General features: G+C 53.1%; 1 protein-coding gene and 2 pseudogenes across 1 annotated transcript; 1 reads left to right on the top strand and 2 right to left on the bottom strand.

Annotated features, from left to right (window-relative positions):
- Positions 1-998: 998 nt before the first annotated feature.
- Positions 999-3,021, bottom strand: LOC129195272 (cyclin-Y-like protein 1; annotated as a pseudogene).
- A 1,231-nt stretch (positions 3,022-4,252) lies between these two features.
- On the bottom strand, positions 4,253-5,021 carry LOC129195529 (feather keratin Cos1-1/Cos1-3/Cos2-1-like; annotated as a pseudogene).
- Positions 5,022-11,755: 6,734 nt separating this feature from the next.
- LOC129195273 (feather keratin Cos2-3-like) lies at positions 11,756-12,997 on the top strand. The gene is made up of 3 exons (XM_054801083.1): positions 11,756-11,776; positions 12,255-12,332; positions 12,668-12,997. The coding sequence occupies exons 1-3, from the start codon at positions 11,756-11,758 to the stop codon at positions 12,995-12,997; spliced, it is 429 nt and encodes a 142-aa protein (XP_054657058.1).
- The last annotated feature ends 5,005 nt before the right edge of the window (positions 12,998-18,002 follow it).

Below are 18,002 nucleotides of genomic sequence, written 5' to 3' on the forward strand. Positions count from 1 at the left end.
GAGTGACAGGCAGAACTTAGTCTGTATCAAATTGGGATGTGTGAGAAGGAGAGACAGAACAGGGACAATCAGGAGGCAAAGAGAATGAGGCACGTGAAGAAAAGAGGTGTCATGTGCCTGAGAGGGACGGAAAGGTGGATGGCCACTGAGAAGCAAAGACAGGTTCTGCATTAACCTGCTCAGTTAACATGTTCACATCTTCTGTGCTTCCTCGCCTACACCTACAGTTAGAAAACTGGATGCACGTTGTGTCTGTGGAGAGCTCAGGGGATGATTCTTCCACATGGCCGTCTGTAGGATCGCCCCCAGGATGTCCTCCCGGAGGTGGTTTTCTGACTTTCTCACACACAAACAGGAGTGTTGGTCTCAGAATGCCCCTCAGCTCGGTGTGGATCCCACATAAACATAAGCAAGAAGTAAGAAGGTGGAGGACAGGACAAGGAACACAGTCAGGAAAGAACATGGACAAGACTCCCATTTGACATCTTTCTGAGAACTGGGAAATTGCAATTATTCTTTGAAAGAATAAAATCACACAAGGGAGAATAGCATGGCTCAGAGTCAAAAAGGAGTACATTTAAAAAAAAAATTCTCATTATCGTCTTCAAACTGTTGAGAGCTACATGTCAGGAGTAGCTGAACTGGAAAAAAACCCACTGCACTTTGCTATTTTTATAGCATCCTTAAATTCCATTTATGTTCACTTTTGGTTTAAGAGAACGCATTCCTCCGGGGACAGAATTGGCTTAGTGTGGATGATCATGCAGGTGATTATTTGCAATCTCGAGCTGAAATTTGTACTGGTTAGGGCCTTCCGTCACATTCTTTTTTTTTTTTTCTTTTTTTTTTTTGTACTTTGAGATAACCTCCTTTGTAATTTTTAGAGCCATGGCAAAGGAGAACTAGTTACACCTGTAACTGATGTCATTCCTCTGGGCTTCCCGACCTCTCTAGGTGAGCACATGGTCCCGTGTGCCATTATCTTCTCCATGTATCTTCTAACCTTGCTGGGGAATGACATCCTCATTGTCACTGCATGGAGCAAGTGTAGAAGCCAGAATTACATCTCCTGGGACTATCCTCTTTCAGTTACTAGGGCATATGTCAATCTCTGCATAGGTTAAAAGCCTTTCCAGATAAACCAAACTGCATATTGAGCTATCAGCTGTGGAACACTGAAAGTGTCCAAACTGTGTTTGCGATCAGGGCCATGCTTGTAGTAGTCATCTGGAACTTCTTCCTGTGTGAGAGGATGAGATTTTTCCTCAAAAACATCCAGTCATCTCTCTGAATCTCTGTTCTTTATACAGTAGAATATTGCTAATGATGCACTTTATCATGCTTCCAAGATCAGATTGATTGACTGCACGGTCATCTATGACTATTGTTGAGCATGAGCTGTATATTTTTTAAGCTGCCCAGGAGAAACACAGTCAGTGTGGTTACTCCTCCTCTTCTCTTGCACATCTATTTGAGACTTGCTCAGGAATATTGTGTTTGATCTGGGATGATCAGGTAGATCAGGTTCCAGGGCTAAACCACCTAGGAAAGCCTGGTCACTAATGTGCTGGAGATGGGAGCTGCCACTGCTGGGATCTGAGTCCCCTGACTTGGCCTCCACTGATCCTGATCTGCCACCTGCTGCTATCACCTTGTATGTGTCAAAGATGACCAAAGGGCTAGAGAACCTATCCTATGAGGAAAGACTGAAGGAGGAAAATCTTTTCTCCCTGGAGAACAGAAGGCTCGAGGGAGACCTCATCACAGTAGTCTCCTACTTAAAGGGTGGCTACAAAGAGGACGGAGGCTCTGTCATCACAAGAAGCCACATGGAGCAGACAAGGGGTAATGACAGATCTCCAACAGCCAGGGACTGCAGCGCTGGGAAAGCCTTGGCCTGCATGTGAGGAGCAGTGGCGATGTGAGCAGAGTTCAGGCTGTCCCTGCCTCAGAGCACTTGGGGAGCCAGGGAAGCTGAGTACAGACAGGGTCATCCCCCCTGTTTGTGCTATGGTTGGGTTGGTGCCTGTCCTGTACCACCGTGTCCCCAGGGCACGACCAATTCTCAACCTGTGGGGCTACCCGTGGGGGCCATGCCCACAGTGGGGAGGAACTGGAGATGCCTGGGTGCTGGCAACAGACCCCAGTGCAGGGGCGGCAGGTCTCATGAAGGAGGAGGTGAAGCCTTGGTTTCTGGGCACAGAAAGAAGGTGCCCAGCACCCAGAGGGATGGACAAAGATGGCGCCTCTGCCCCAAACTGTAGGCAGGAGGAGCGTGAGTAGAACCTCATGTGGTCCATGGGGCACTGTACGCCTGAGATGTTATTTTGAGCCATAAGTGCCTTCAGGAGTTCCTTTTCTGCACCCAGGAGACCATGGATACCTGAGGGATGCCAGGATTTAGACCACTACCTGGGACTGAAGTCTGACATCTAAAAAATCTTCAAGTATCACTGAAAAGCATACCTAAATGTTGGCATTAACAGCATTAATTAAGTAGTAGTTCACCCAGGCTCAGGGAAGATGAACACCTGAAACAAGCCATGAGAAGGTAGGGAATCACTGGGCTGCGGAGAGCTCATGTTACTGTGGGGACACTCTGCGCACTGCTGCCATCTGCCCAGTCACCGTCTGCCTGTAAATGGTGGGATGGTGGCCAGAGAGCGGGGATTTCCTGCAGGGATATGCAGGGAGCAGATGCTTTGTGGACTTAGGGCCTGCTGAGCTGGGCTTACACAGACCTCGATAACAGGGAAGATGGGGTCAGTGCCTCAACGCCTTCATCGCTTTGCTTCACAGTTGGGTGGCTAGGAGGCAGATGAAGGATCTCATAACTGAGCCTCCAGGCAGAAAGCCCCTCTGCTGGAATTTCACCTTTTGCTGCGGGGAAGGCAGTCCACAGAGCTCCCGATGTGCATGGCCACCCTTCTGCCTTGGCACCTCCTCCTGGCCAAGGCCTCTGATATGCCAAGGTTTTTGGTCCAGCTGGTGCCTGAGAATATCAGCCAACACAGGAGACATGCGAATGGCCCAGCAGAGACAGATCAGAGAAGCTTCTGAGCACAGAAATGTGTCCCACTGTTGCCGCAGTGGCCCAGTGGGGATGGAGGGGGTAACTGCTCTTGCACAGAGCCTTTCCAGAGCAGAGCTGGGATCTGGCAGTGGTACAACCTTAAAGGCTCAGGAAAGCTGCCCTAGGCTTAAAGGAGACAAGGAACCACAGAGCAGCCACGGGTATTTGGGCACTGGGTGCTCTCCCAGAGCTGCAGCGGCCCATGGGGGTGCTGGGTTCACAGAGAGTGGGGACTCCATTGTGTGGTTGCTACCAATCCTAACTTGTGCATTACCTCAGCCCTGCGTGCCTGGACAGCACCTGGGCCATGCCAGGTGCTGAAGGACTGTATGAGGCGCCTGTCAGCCTGTGCCCATGTGTGCTGGCCATGGACCTTAGACTGGGTAATGGAGGGGAGGGGAAGGTGGGGATGAAATTGTGGTATTGTTGACTCCATATGCCCACTCCTCAACCCTTTGGAGCCATCCTCTATTCGAGCCTCATCCCCCAGCACAGCTCAATCCAGAGCTAGAGGAGATCCCTTCCCAGAGTGCCAGAGGGGCTGCTGACCTCATCCATTGGCAGCCATGGGCTCCTCACACAGGGCTTGGTCTCCCCATTCACAGAATGTGATCCAGGAAGCAGTGCTTCAGGCCCATCTAGGAAGATATACAGCAAGGCTGGAAGGAATGGTGGCCATCTGCTGTGAAGTAGCCAAGAATATCTTCCTCAACTCCAAGGACAGGGCAAAAAAGACAACCCAGGGCAGTGAGTCCTACCCTTCCCATCTTCTGGGAATGAGGAAGGGTCCTCTTTTGCGCCCAAGCTAATTCTCCCCAAGAAGCCACCTTTTGTCATAACCAGACTGGAAGACTTGCCACAGAAGGAAGGAGGACTCGGAGGCCCAGGCTTGAATGCAGCACAACTTTAATGAGTCTAAAGAAGAGAAGGAGGTGGCTCACAGGGAGCACCTGAAGGCACGACTGTCTGCCTGCCCACTCTGCAGAGGGAGAGACGCCAACAGGTCCTCGCCAGGCTGGTGTTGAGAGACAGCAACAGGAAAGGAAAGAGAGAGAGGAGAGTGGAAGAAGGAAACAATGGCCCAAAGCTCTACATAGAATGCCCTGAATCTCTGCCTCCTCTCCAGCAGCATGTTCTGAGGTCTTGGGAGGATTTTGCCAGGGGAAGCTGCCAGCAGATTTAGCAGGGTTGACACCTGTTGCCACAGTAGCGGCTGGTGATGCAGGAGAGGTCACAGCACCCAGAGTTGATGGGCACTCCGTCACGGCTGAGGATGCTGCCAACAGCAGCGGAGGTGGAGGAGCCCACAACGGTGTTCTGTGGGAAGGAGCTGAGGATGGGGCCGGGCAGGGTCACCACCACGGGGGAGGGCTCAATGACGACTATGGAGTTCTGGCACTGCCTGACGCAGGGCTCATTGCAGCTGTTGGCCAGCGGGGTTGGGCCACAGGGCTGGCAGGGCAGGCAAGGCTGGCAGGGCTGGCACCTGTCGGAGCAGGACATGTCTCTGGGCCAGAGGTTCACCTGGGAGAGAGGGTAGGGAGAAGTAGAAAACAGGGGCACCTGAGAAGCAGCACTGCACCCAGCCACACGGGAGGCAGGGCACCTCCTGGCCCAGCAGACGCTGCCCAGCTCACAGCCCAGGAGCTGCCTCACCTAAGTCCCAGCCCCTCTCTGTGGAAGACCTTCTCTGCCCTTGCCTCTCCCATGAGAAGCAGCTTCCAGCCCTGGGCTAGGGCAGTCCATATCAGCGGAGACATGCATCGAGGAAAGACCTGATCTCGAAGGAGGAGGAGAAGAGGCTTCCCACTCACCTGATTCCCAAGGAGAAGGAGGCGAGAGAAGTGGATGAGAGAGCAGAGACTTGGGCTGCCTTTTATAGGAGTCTCGTGCTGCCTCAGGCCCGGAGGCACCCCTTGTGGAAATAATAATGTTCTGACAAGCTCATGCCTAATGCAAAGCATCCCAGCTAATGGCATGGGCTGTGTCCTGGTTTCCTGCACTGCTGCCTTTTCATTTCCTGGCTTGTGCCACGTGCTTCCCCACGTGAAGGCTTCTGTAAGTGCCGGGACGAGAGGCCCCAGGATTTCCAGGGCAGAAACACATCAGCGCAGGCAGAAGACTCAGCTCCAGTGCTGATGGCGTCCTGTGCAGGCAACTGATGTGCACCTGGGTCATTCCTGTGGGCTTGTTTGTGGTTAGGATGTGGGCACCGGATGCCCAAGGACTGCCATTTGAGAGGACATGGCACATCTCTCTGATGGTCGCTCATTGTTGCACACCAGCGGGCTTCTGCTGGGAGGGTTTGACCCTATTGCAACACTAACAGTGCTGTCAGGACGCGTTTGCTGGGCTCCTTGGCCTCATCCCCTCTCTGTGCAGACTCTGCAGGTCCTCAGGCAACACCGTGAGCATGTCTGGGGCCCGGTCCTTCCCCGGGGTACTTGAGTCGTGTCCTGCCAGCAGGCTCCCCAGCATCTCCTCAGCAGAGGCCACAGCTGCTGATGTTTTCCTGGCTTTATGTGAGCGTACAGATTTTGGCATGGCTCCATGCAGGCGTGCACGAGCACACGTGTATCGGTCTGTACTTGTGTGACCCTCATCACGAGGGCATACGCAGGTCATAGCAGGGGGACTCTCCCCTGGTGTGTCCATGAGCACCGCAGAGTAGCGGGTTGCCCTTGCCAGCTGAAATGCAGTCTCTGCCTCCTGTGCCCTCCACTTCTTGCTTTATGTACAGGGAGAAAGGCCAAGAAAGCCAAGAGCTTTGATTCAAACACCTTTGGAGGTCAAGCACCAGGAATTCCATATCCCCCATAAAATCCTGAGTCACTGTTCTCCACTTGGACATTGACGACAACTCTTTGAGTGCGACCATCCAGCCAATTCCTTGTAGACCGAGTGGTCCATCCATGGAATGCATGTCTCTCCAATTTAGAGATAAGGATTCAAGGATCACTTCCTCCAAGCTCAGGAACGATGCATCCCAACAAAGAGGAAGGCAGGTAAAAACGGCAGGAGGCCTGCGGGGATCAGCAAGGAGCTCCCGGACAAACTCAAACACAATGAGGATGCCTACAGAGGGTGGAAGCAAGGGCAGGTAGGCTGGGAGGAATAGAGAGAAATTGTCCAAACACACAGGGATCAGGTTAGGAAAGGCTAAAGCCCTGACAGAATTAAAATTGGCCAGGGATGTCAAGGAAAATATGAAAACCTTACATAGGTACGTCAGTGATAAAAGGAAGTCTAGGGAAAATGGGGCTTTGGGCAACGTGGTCTAGTGGAGGGTGTCCCTGCCCATGGCAGGGGGTTGGAACTAGATGGGCTTTGAGGTCCCTTCCAGCCCAAACCACTCCAGGATTCTAGGATATCCCCTGCAGGAAGTGTGGCCTGTGCTGAAGCAGGCTGCTGGCAGAACTGTGGCCCCTGGAGGACCCACGCTGGAGCAGTCTTATCTGGAAGGACTGCAGCCTGTGGACAGGACCCACGCTGGAGCTGGTTTTGACAGACTGCAACCTATGGGAAGTGCTCACACTGGAGCAGGGAAAAATGTGCAGAGGAAACTGCGGCAGAAAGGACTGACTGTGTACTGACTACAACCCCCCATGCCGCATCCCACTGTGCTGCTTGGGGGTGGAGGAAATAGAAGAGTCGTGAATGAAGGAGGGAGGCTGAGTCTGTGAAAAAGAGAGGAGGATGCAGTGAAGGTATTTGAAGGATTTTTCACTCTTTCTCACCATCCGGCTCTATGTTTCACTAGTAATAAGTTAAAGGAATCTGTCCCATAGAGGAAGGAGAGTGAGAGAGCAGCTGGCTGGGTGTCTGGAAGCCAGCCAAAGTCCCTGTTGTTTTGCACCAACTATGGCAATTAGAAGTGCCATGGGCATTTATCATTTACGTGGGGTTTTTTGCTGTGCATCTGTGCCGTCAGGAGCAGTCTCTCTCTCCCACTGCTGTTCCCCTCAGAGGATGGTGGGCAGTGATGTCAACTGGCCTTTGTGCTTGTGTACCTGGGAAGTTAGTGGCAGGTTTACAGCCACGGGCAGAGCACAGCCCGCCACTCTCCTGCCACAAGGCTGACACGAACAAGGAGATCGCGAAGGCCGTGTGGGAGGAAAGCTGTGAATGGGAGCTTCTGTGCTTGCTTCATCTCTTTCTGAGTCTGCTAGCAAAGGTCCTGCATCAGAACTGATGACAGAGAAGAAACACCTGCTCCCTTGGTTGTCCCAGACCCCCCTTCACCTGCATTCCTTTCCCCAACCATCCAGCCCGCATTGCCTCTCCTTTCCATCCCATGCACTCTCAGTGTTTCACAGACAGGTCAGTGCAGAAGATCTCGGCTGTCTTTGTAGTCCCAAGTTTCTGAGGTTCAAGCACCAAAGGCTGTTCCCCATGATCGGTCGGCTTTGGGAGAGGTGGGAGCTGGGAGGAGGGGCACAGTACAGTTCTCCTCTCTTGGCATCCTGGTAGGAGGCCCTTCTGTGCAAGGCTGAGCTCTGGGGAAAGCGCTCTCGCTTCTCCCTTGGCACCCCTATTTCCACGAGGCACCCAGAGATCTGCAAACAAAGATCCTCTTCCTGTCAGGGGCTGGGACTAGTGGCCGCAGAGAAGAGGAGAAGGTGGTGAGAGAGCTTCTGCCATGCAACTGTTCTTCCCCTGCACCCCAGGATGGGATTCAACTTGCCATGAGCTGCAAAGAGCGAGCGTGGGCTATTCTGATCGGCGCTCTCTCTGCAGTACCATGGGAGGAACTGTCAGTTGCTCCTCTGTGTCATCTTGCAGGCCCATGCAAAAAACCTTGCTGCCTGTGGAGGAGGCAGAGATGTGGTTCTGAGCTGCAAGGGACAGGGAGTGAAGCAGGCCCACAGAGAGTGTGTCCTGCCCTCCCAGTCCTCTAGGAATGAGAAGGGCTCCACCGGCTCACCCGTTTGTTCCCTCCCAGCACATCTCCTGTCTCCCTGGACAGCTTTAGAGAGCATCCAGAGAGCAAAGGACCACACAGAGCCCGAGGCTGGGATGCAGCAGGGTTTAATGAGTCCAAAGAGGGAAACAAGATGTCTCCAAGAGGAGCCCGCAGTGGAAGGATCACCACGGGCAGCCAAGAGTCAGTGCCCCACAGAGGGAGAGGGGCAGGCAGGTGCCCCCAAGCTGCCTTTGGCTGGCCTCATGGCCCAGGGGAGCAGAAAATGACAAAGGAAAAGGAGGGAAAGGAGAGAGTGGAGGAAGGGAACGAGAGGCATCGGCCATGTTTTCAGAGAGCCCAGGCTGGCCCCTTCCAAAGGGCTGACACCCTTTGCCGGAAGAGAGGGACATGCCCAGCCCCTCTCCAAGCAATGGCCACGATTTCCGTCCTTCAGTCTGGCATCATCTTCTGCGTTCACAGGGCTCCTTGTCTGGGCTGTCACCGGGCGCTTTAGCAAGGGGGGCACCTTCTGCTGCCACAGTAGCGGCTGGTGATGCAGGAGAGGTCACAGCACCCAGAGTTGATGGGCACTCCGTCACGGCTGAGGATGCTGCCAACAGCAGTGGAGGTGGAGGATCCCACGGCAGTGCTCTGTGGGAAGGAGCTGAGGATGGGGCCAGGAAGAATCACCACCACGGGGGAGGGCTCAATGACAACGGTGGAGTTCTGGCACTGCCTGACGCAGGGCTCATTGCAGCTGTTGGCCAGCGGGGTCGGGCCACAGGGCTGGCATGGCAGGCACTGGTTGTAGCAGGACATGTCTCAAAGGTGGAGGTGAACCTGGGAGAGAGGACAGGGGGAAGCAGAGCACAGGGATAACTGAGGAAGAGCCTGCAACCCCACCAACAGGAAGCCAAGGCACCTGCTGGGTGGGGAGGTAGAGGCTGTGCAGGGGGGAACAAGGGCTTATTTGCCTGAGCCCAGCAGGGTTCTTCAGACAGCAGCCAGGCCCAGGGATCCTCCTGCCTAGCCTATAGCCAAGAAGCTACCCCAGCCCAGCCCCAGCCTATCTCCATGACAGACCATCTCGCCTCTGCTCTCTCCCACGATCATGATCGCAGAACACTAACAGAAGACCAAGGAGCAGGTATCACCTGGGATGTCGTGGAAGGCAAGAGTCCGTCCTAGAGGAGGAGGCGGAGGAGAAAAGGGGGTTCCAACTCACCTGTTTCCCAAGGAGGAGGCGGTGATGGAAGTGGTTGAGAGAGCGACCAGTTGGTCTGGCTTTTATACTGGCCTCTAGACTGCCTGAGGCCCAAAGGCAGTGCTGCATAAGCTACAATTTTCCTGCCTGCTCCGAATGAACGGAAACATCCCAGGGATGTGTTGCTGTGTCCCTCTATGCTGCCTTTGCATTTCCTGGTTATGTCATGCCCATTCCCGCACGGATGCTCCTCATGAGTGCTGGGATGAGAGGCCCCAGGATTTCCGGGACAAGCATGCCTCAGAGTGGGCAGAAGACATGGACTAAGTGCCAGAGGGGTCCAGTGGAGGCAGGTGATGTCTGCCTGGGGCACTCTGGTGGGTTTCTTTTTTCATCCTGCTGACAGGAAGAGCCCCAGTGCTCCCAGGCCTGCAATCCTTGGCTTGTCCCCCAAGGGCTCCTGTGAGTATCTGCCCTGTGCTCCTCTTTCCTTCCCTCATGGCTCGTGCCAACAGTCAGTGGCTGTGTCTTCCCGGGCAGGCAGGCTGCACTTCAGCTTTTCAACTCGCTTGTACCTTAAGCTGCCCTCAGGAGGAAGTTGCCAACCTCTTTGGGGTTGACAGCCTTGAGGGTTCATCGATTGTGGGGGGAGGCCCAAATGCCCTCCAGCTCCCAAATCTAGGGAAATACTCTGAAAGCCAGAGGATCAGAATTGTTGAGGTGGAAAGGCACCTCTGGAGATCACCTAGTCCCATGCCCCTGCTCAAGCAGGCTCCGTTAGACCGTGTTGTCTACAACTACGTCCAGACAGGTTTTGTCTGTCTCCACAGAGGAAGACTCCATGACTTCTCTGAACAACCTGTTCCGGTGTTTGACATCCCTCACAGCAAAAAGTTTTTTCTTTGTGTTCAGATGGAATGTTATTTGGGGTTTTTTTTGCCCATTGCCTCTCATCCTGCCAGTGGGCACTACTGAGAAGAGTCTGGACACATAAACAAAACAAAAGGTCTCTGCTTCATGGTGCCCCTGGAGCAGGGGATGCACTCTGCTGTCCTTGGATGACCTGCTGCCTGGGAAGGAAGGGAAACCAGCAGTAACAATGGAAAGCTTGGGATGGCAGACTGAAGGCATCAGGGAGGCATCAGGGAGGAATCTGATGGGCACTTCAGCTTTTCAACTCTCTTTTACCTTAATCTGTCGTCAGGAGGAAGCTGCCAACCTCTTTGGCCTCCTCCTCTCTGTGGACGGTCTCTGTCCAGACTTAACAGAGTCTCTGTTAAGACTTGTCTTAACAATGTTGCCTGTGCATCTGTCCTGCTTAGATTGCCCCATCCCTGCTCTGGCAGGGAGGTCCCCAGCAGTTCCTCAGTCACACTCTCAGCCCCTCGTTGTCTATGGGGACGCAGACAGGGACACAGCACTCAGGTCTCACTGGACCTCGAACCCTGGCCAACTCTTTCCATGCTGCCTTCAGGCAGCCTCGAGGGGCTGAGCTGTTTCCCAGGGTCATGACTCATGTAAAAGCTTTGAGGTTACAGGGGACAACAAATGTGGTAGCGGTGTTTCCAGGAAAGTAAGTGTCCTGGGAAAGGGAGACTGGGGGCAGCCTGGAAAGACTGACAACAGCCAACTGGACCTGTCAGGAATCACATTAGAGCAGTCAGAGCATGCGGCTGCAGCTTCTCCAGATGAAAGACTTCATTGGGCAAATGCCAAATCATTTTGCAAGGATGCTTGCTTTTAAGGAAAAGCTTTTCAGAGCCGAACCGGTCGGTGGCGGTTTCCCCTGTGTGGTGATGCCAGCTGATGCGGGAGTTCCCCTCGCCTTCCCCAGACCATGGGGCCCTGAAGCTAAGTCTCCTGCATCTCATCCAAGGCCAAAAGGCTGGGAACAGCTTTTCCCAGGCACTCCCTCTGGATGGCATCCCTTTCCTCCACCGTGTCGACTGCACCACACAGCTTGGTGTCGTTGGCAAACTTGCTGAGGGTGCACTCGATCCCACTGTCCGTGCCGTCGACAAAGATGTTAAACAGCGCCGGTCCCAGTACCGACCCCTGAGGAACGCCACTCGTCACTGATCTCCACTTGGACATTGAGCTGTTGACCACAACTCTTTGAGTGCGACCGTCCAGCCAATTCCTTGTCCACCGAGTGGTCCATCTGTGGAATCCATGTCTCTCCAATTTAGAGACAAGGATGTCATGTGGGATAGTGTCAAATGCTTTGCACACGTCCAGGTAGATGACATCTGTCACTCAGATCGATCCCTCAGTGCCTCAAAATTGGTCTTCCCTCTGTTTGTTGCATTTAGAGCGGTGCCTTTAACTTCTAAATTACACTTTTCTCTAGACTGCAAGAAGCTATAGGATTTAGGGTCTGATGACGCAAACTGCTCGGTGTGCTCATCTGGCAGACACTAGCTCATCAACTCACTGAGCAGAGGTGTCCCAGTCCCCTGGATGCCTCACAGATATCAGAGAGACCATGTCAAGATAAAGACAATGGTCTTGCAGGGCACCTGAGAGATTATATAGCTCTAGGTGTGCATATGCTGTTTTGAAGCAAGCTACGTAAATGTTAGTGTTGTACCCCAGGGTACGTGTGCTCAATGGAAGCACATGGTGGACTGCTGCTTTCTCTGCCCCAGCTGTGTTTGAGGGAGGGAAAGAGAAAGACACAGCATGTCCTCACACAAGGAAAGCCCTTGGGCGACCAGCCAGGAATTGCAGGGCTGGGAGCAGCTGGGCCCCTTCCTGTCAATGCAGCCACAGGCAACCCCACGAGTGTGCCCCAGGCCAACATCACTTGCCTGCACTGCACCTATCCGGCACCTGAGCTGAGTCTTTTGCCGGCACTGACACATTCTTGCCCCGGAAATCCTGGGGCCTCTCAATCCCAGCACTCAGAAGCCGCCTCTGTGAGGGAATGGGTATGGCAAGAGCCAGGAAATGAATAGGCAGTGTTGGGGAAAACAACCACCCAGCCCATGTCATTAGCTGAGATGATTGCTGTTCATCACGAGCACCTTAGAAGATTGCCACTTCCGTAGAAGCTACCTCTGGGCCTGGGGCAGGTCAGGGCCACCATAAAAGCCAGCGCGACTCCTCGCTCTCTCATCCACTTCTCTTGTCTCCTTCTCCTTGGGAAGCAGGTGAGTCTGAAGCCCTTTCCCCACGCCCTTTTTCTGGTCATGCAGATGCGTGCTCCTCCATCCTGTGCTGGGTTGTGGCGCTGCTTGTCATGGGAGGGGGGAGAAGGGCAACAGCGAGTGTCTGAGACTTGCCTGAGGAGGCTCTTCTTTTAAGAGATAGTCATCAGCCACCGTGGGGCTGGTGGCACTTGGCAGTACCATGTCCGGATGAGGCCAAGAAACCCTTTTCCCTCACTGCAGGCGCCTTTCACATGCTCACAGTGGGGTGTTGGACTCGTGACAAACTGCTCCTCACATGTACCTGTGCTCTAATTAGTCTCTACCCTCTCTCCCAGGTGTACCTCTGGCCCAGAGAAATGTCCTGCTACAACCAGTGCCAGCCCTGCCAGTCCTGCGGCCCAACCCCGCTGGCCAACAGCTGCAACGAGCCCTGTGTCAGGCAGTGCCAGAACTCCACCGTCATCATTGAGCCCCCTGCTGTGGTGGTGACCCTGCCCGGCCCCATCCTCAGCTCCTTCCCACAGAACACCGTTGTGGGCTCCTCCACCTCCGCTGCTGTTGGCAGCATCCTCAGCCGTGACGGAGTGCCCATCAACTCTGGGTGCTGTGACCTCTCCTGCATCACCAGCCGTTACTGTGGCAGCAGAAGGTGCCCCCCTTGCTAAAGCCACTGGTGACAGCTTGGACAAGCACCCCCAGGAATCCAGACCTAGATTGTCAACTGAGAGCAGAGCTCCTGGCCATCGATTTCAGAGAGGCTGAGCATCCAGTGCTGCCCTTCAAAGGAGGGCAGCTGGGGCTCTCTGAAAACATGGCCGAAGTCTAACTCCATGGCCTTCCACCCTCTTCCATCTCTGTCTTGTCTTCTGTTCTTCTGGGCCGCAAAACCCCCGGAGCCAACCTGAGGCATCTGCTGACCCCTCTCAGGACAGGCAGATGGATGCCTTGAGGGATCTCCACCGTGGGCAATGGGCACAGACTTTCTGCAGCTGCTGGTGCTCTCCCTGCACTGGCAGCCTCCTCTAGAACTGACCTTGTTTCCCACGTCAGAGTCATTAAAGTTTTCCGCATCACATCCTCTGCCTCCACGTAATCCTTTTCTGGTGTCCTTGTCTCGTGTTTCCAAGGAAGAAAGGCATTGCCTTGGGTGGTGGGGGGGAAGGTGCGGGCACAAGCAGACCTTTCATCATTGCCAGGGGAAGGGGAGGGTGGGACAGAGGATAATGGGTCCCTTCCAGTCACTGTTCCTTGGAGCTAAGGAAGACATACTCAGCTGCTCCTAAGCCTGTAGCAATCAGTCCCTGCATTCTGGCATCAGGCGTTTGACACGGTCCCCCACAACATCCCTCTGTCTCAATTGCAGAGAGATGAGTTTGATGGGTGGACTGTTCAATGGATGAGGAACTGGTTGTATGATCACCTCCAGAGGGTAGTGGTCAACGGCTCAATGCCCAGATGGAGATCAGTGACAGTGGAGATCGGTGCCCCTCCGGAGTCCGTACAGGGACCAGTACTGTTTAATACCTGCATCAATGACACAGACAGTGGGATCGAGTGCACCCTCAGCAAGTTCACAGATGACACCAAGCTTTGTGGTACAGTTGACATGCCTGAGGGACAGGATGCCATCCAGAGGAACCCTGACAAGCTCGAGGATTGGGCCCATGTGAAGCTCCGGAACTTCAACAAGGCCAAGTACAAGGTCCTGCACCTGGATCGGGGCAGCTTCCAGTATCAATACAGGCTGGGGGACGAAGGGCTTGAGAGCAGTCCTGCTGAGCAGTACCTTGGGGGTACTGGTGGAGGAAAAGCTGGACATATGCTGCAACACACACTTGCCGCCCAGAAGGCCAGCCATATCCTGGGCTGCATCAAAAGAAGCGTGGCCGGCTTGTTGAGGGAGGTGATTTTCCCCCTCTACTCCACTCTGGTGGGACCCCACCTGGAGTACTGCGTCCAGCTCTGGAGTCCTCAGCACAGGAGAGACATGAACCTGTTGAAGTGGGTCCAGAGGAGGGCCACAGAATTGATCAGATGGATAGAACACCTCTCCATCCACCGGGGTTGCTCAGCCGGGAGAAGAGAAGGCTCTGGGGAGACCTTATTGCAGCCTTTCAGTACATAAAGGGGCTCTATAAGAAAGTTGGAGACAATCTTTTTAGCAGGGCCTGTAGCCATAGGACAAGGGGTAGTGGTTTTAAACTAAAAGTGAGTAGATTCAGACCAGCTATAAGGGAGACATTTTTTACAAGGAGGGTGGTGAACACTGGAACAGGTTGCCCAGAGAGGTGGTAGATGCCCCACTCTTGGACACATTCAAGGTCAGGCTGGACTGGGCTCTGAGCACTCACTCCTCTTGAATACCCCCACATCAGAGACCACCAATTTGTTTTGATTGGCAGGAAATTAAATGGTCTAAAATTCCCCAAGCTGAGACTGCTTTGCCCATGGCAGGTACTTGAAAATGCTTTTCCTCCTCCTCTGGGTGTTGAGAGGGTTTTCGTCCCCAGCTCTGACTCTGCAGCCACAGCCCCACTGGCCCTCACCACCAAACCTTATGTGTGCTTTAAAGGAAACAGAAGAGGTATAGTATGACCCCCTCCACCCACAAACATTGGAAAGAGTGTCACACTTAACTCGACTTTTGCTGTGTCTTCCTTTATTTTATTGCTATGCATAAAAACACAAAAAAGAAAAAGCATGACAGGTTCCTCTTAGATTGGCCACCCTGGCTGAAGTTACAGGAGGTGGGAGGACAAGATACAGAAATCAATCCAATTTTGAAAGCGCTCCCTCTCCAGACAAGAGCAACCCAGTTTCTATTGGTGAGACTCAGTGTGACAGCTATTATTAATTGTGATTGTGATTGTGATGAACACAATCTACAGGAAGTCCACAAGAAGCTGGGAGGGGGCACAGCCAGGACAGCTGACCCAAACTGGCCAAAGGGATATTCCATACCATATGATGTCAAGCTCAGTGTATGAGCTAGGGGGAGTTGGCTGTGGATGGCTGCAGCTCAGGAAGTAGCTGGGGATTGGCCAGCAGTTGGTGAGAAACTGTGGTGTGCCTGACTTATTTTGTATATTATTATTTTAATCTATTATTGTTATTGCTATTATTGTTGCTGTTGCTGTTAATGTTGTTATTGTCGTCACTATAATTATTGTTATTGTTATTATTATTATCATCAACATTTTCCTTTTCTGTCCCATTAAACTGATTATTTCTTAACCCAGAAGCTTTACTTTTTTTCATTTTTCTCCCATCCCACTGTGGGGAGAGTGAGCTAACGGCCGTGTGGTTGTTTTAGCTGCCTGCCGGGTGAAATCACAACACAGCATATGCCCCGCTTGGCTGAGGCCTGTCCCTGTGCACAGAGGAGCTCCCCAAACAGTTTGGTGAAGCCCGATGTGTGCACACACGTGTTCCTGATCCTGCCAGGCTGAAAACACCAATGTCTGATGAACGTTTGTCCTTTGCAGACCTACAAGGATTCAAAAGGATGATTGCAAGTTCAGCGAGAGGTCAGATCATCCCACACTTGTGGATTCAGCCTCCACAATTGCCTGAGTGAAAATATATCTGCTGCAAGATGGATTTTCACATGAATGCCCTCCTATAGTTCAACCGAACTGAGTAGAGTGGGGGAAACTGTCACGGGGGTTGTCAAATGCACTGGGAAACCTTGGTTCGTCTCTCGTGCTCCTCCTCACTCATGGATTTCAACTTCCTTGAGGATTGGGGGATCCAGTTCTTGCTGAAGCTGTGTGTCAGCACCGTTATCTTCTCAAGAAATGCCTCCTCTGGAAAGGTCCACTCTGATGGGGTTTGGAGGAAAACTCAGAGAACAAATGAAGGGGTTTGTTTTTTTCAGAGGAACTCCCCTTTTTGCAAGGGACTGACTGCTAGGCTCAGATGAGTCTCTGACTGGTTCCTTCCAGCCCTTGGTGCTGTGCGGAGCACACGGATGAGAATGCACAAGCGCCCTCTGCACAGCCCATGGCAAATAATCTCCTGCCCTAGAGTGTGCAGGGAAACCAGTTCCAGGGCAGGGGTTCTTCTACCACCTTCTCCTTCCTCTCAAGCCACTGACACTGTCTCCTTCTGGAAGAGAATATAACGGCCTGCAGATCTCCAGGTGCACCGAGGAAATAGTGCTGCAAGAGAAGAGCTCCCCTTCCCCCAAGCTCAGCCTCGCACAGATGCATCCCCTCCCTCCCCTGCGTTGTGGCACTAGCCAAGGAAGCTCCCTGCACCAGGGTGTCTTGCACAGCACAGAGGTACACGGCACTGTCAGAGACTTTGACTTCCATGTTCAGCAACATGGTGAGACAGCTGCCATGCTTGGGGACAGCTGACGCCTGATACAAGAGCAACTGTGGGCCTTGGCCTTTCTTCTGCTGGTACCAGAACAAGCCATAACGGTTTGTGGTCTGGTAGGCGCAGGTGGTCTGGAAGGTGTCTCTCTCCTCTGCTGTGACTTGTCCTTCCTGCTGGGTGATGGTGGTCTGACCCATGGTGCCTGGAAGCAAGCAAGGGTCAGCGACTGTTCAAGGAAAGGCTCCGAGATGCAAAGCAAGAGGGGATATGAAGTGTTGGAGGAGAAGGCTCCCTGTGCCTTATGCTGCAGCAAGAGCCCCATGGATGGGAACAGCAAAGTAGTGAGTGTCTTTGGGCAGGAGGTCTGAGACCTCAATTCAGTGTGGATCCCATAGCACAATAATGCCAAGGTAAAAAAAAAAAAAACAAACAACTAAAACCAATCTGTTAAAAAAAAAGTTTCTAATATCTAAATAGAATTTCCCAGGTTCCAAATCGTGCCCATTGCCTCTCGTCCTTCCCCTGTGCACTCTGAAAAGAGCCTGCCTCCACCTTTTCCACATCCTCAGGGCACATAGACAGATCTCCCTTGAGCCTTCTTTTCCTAAGGCCCTCTTCGCTCAGGCTCTCCTAGTACATCATGTCCTCAAGCCCCCTGACTGCCTTGGGGGCTTCTGCTGCACTCGCTCGCACATGTCAATAACTTTCCTATATACTGAGGAGCCCCAAAGTGAACACCGGACCCCGGGCATGGTCTCATGAGTGACAAACAGAGGAGAAGGATCACTTCCCTGGGTCTGCTGGCTACACTTTTGCTAAGACCTCTCAGAGTGCAGTGGGTCTGCTTTGCCACAAGGGCACAAGGCTGACTCACCTTCAGCCACCGGCCACCAGGCATCCCCTGCCTTCCCAGGTACCTACAGAACGCTCTAAGCTACATCAAGAAGCTGAAAGGTGCCTGTCCCCAGAGGAACTGGTAGCTCCTGACTCAGGCCTTTGGAGGAAGATCCCATGGCAAGCAGTCTCCCTTTCTTTGAAGACCAGGGAAGAGGCAACAATGGGCCAGCAATTTTCTCTGCGGACCTGGGGTAAGGTCTGGGCAAGATGAGCCATTCATGGCATGAGGCTGTGCCAGAAGTCATGCCGACGAGCATGTAAAGAACTCTTCCCTAAGCTCCCTGCAGCCACTGAGTGCTTCCAGCTCTCCAACCCCAACTGTGATCAAAGAAACACAGAAATGGAGAGTACGTTAACTCAGCAGGTTATTTCATGTGTTCTGCCTGCACTTCTCAGTGACTGCTTCGAGTCCACAGCAGCAATATTGAGTATCATAGAATCATAGAAAGG

Source organism: Grus americana, chromosome 22, assembly GCF_028858705.1.
Source record: "Grus americana isolate bGruAme1 chromosome 22, bGruAme1.mat, whole genome shotgun sequence".
NCBI classification, from domain to species: Eukaryota; Metazoa; Chordata; class Aves; order Gruiformes; family Gruidae; genus Grus; species Grus americana.

Bases quoted from the DNA above. Each gene is read 5' to 3' on its own strand.
- LOC129195273 (XM_054801083.1), top strand. From the start codon at position 11,756: ATGTTAGTGTTGTACCCCAGG. The intron at 11,777-12,254 runs GTACGTGTGCTC...GGCCTGGGGCAG, and splicing joins TGTTAGTGTTGTACCCCAGG to GTCAGGGCCACCATAAAAGC. The intron at 12,333-12,667 runs GTGAGTCTGAAG...CCTCTCTCCCAG, and splicing joins TCCTTCTCCTTGGGAAGCAG to GTGTACCTCTGGCCCAGAGA.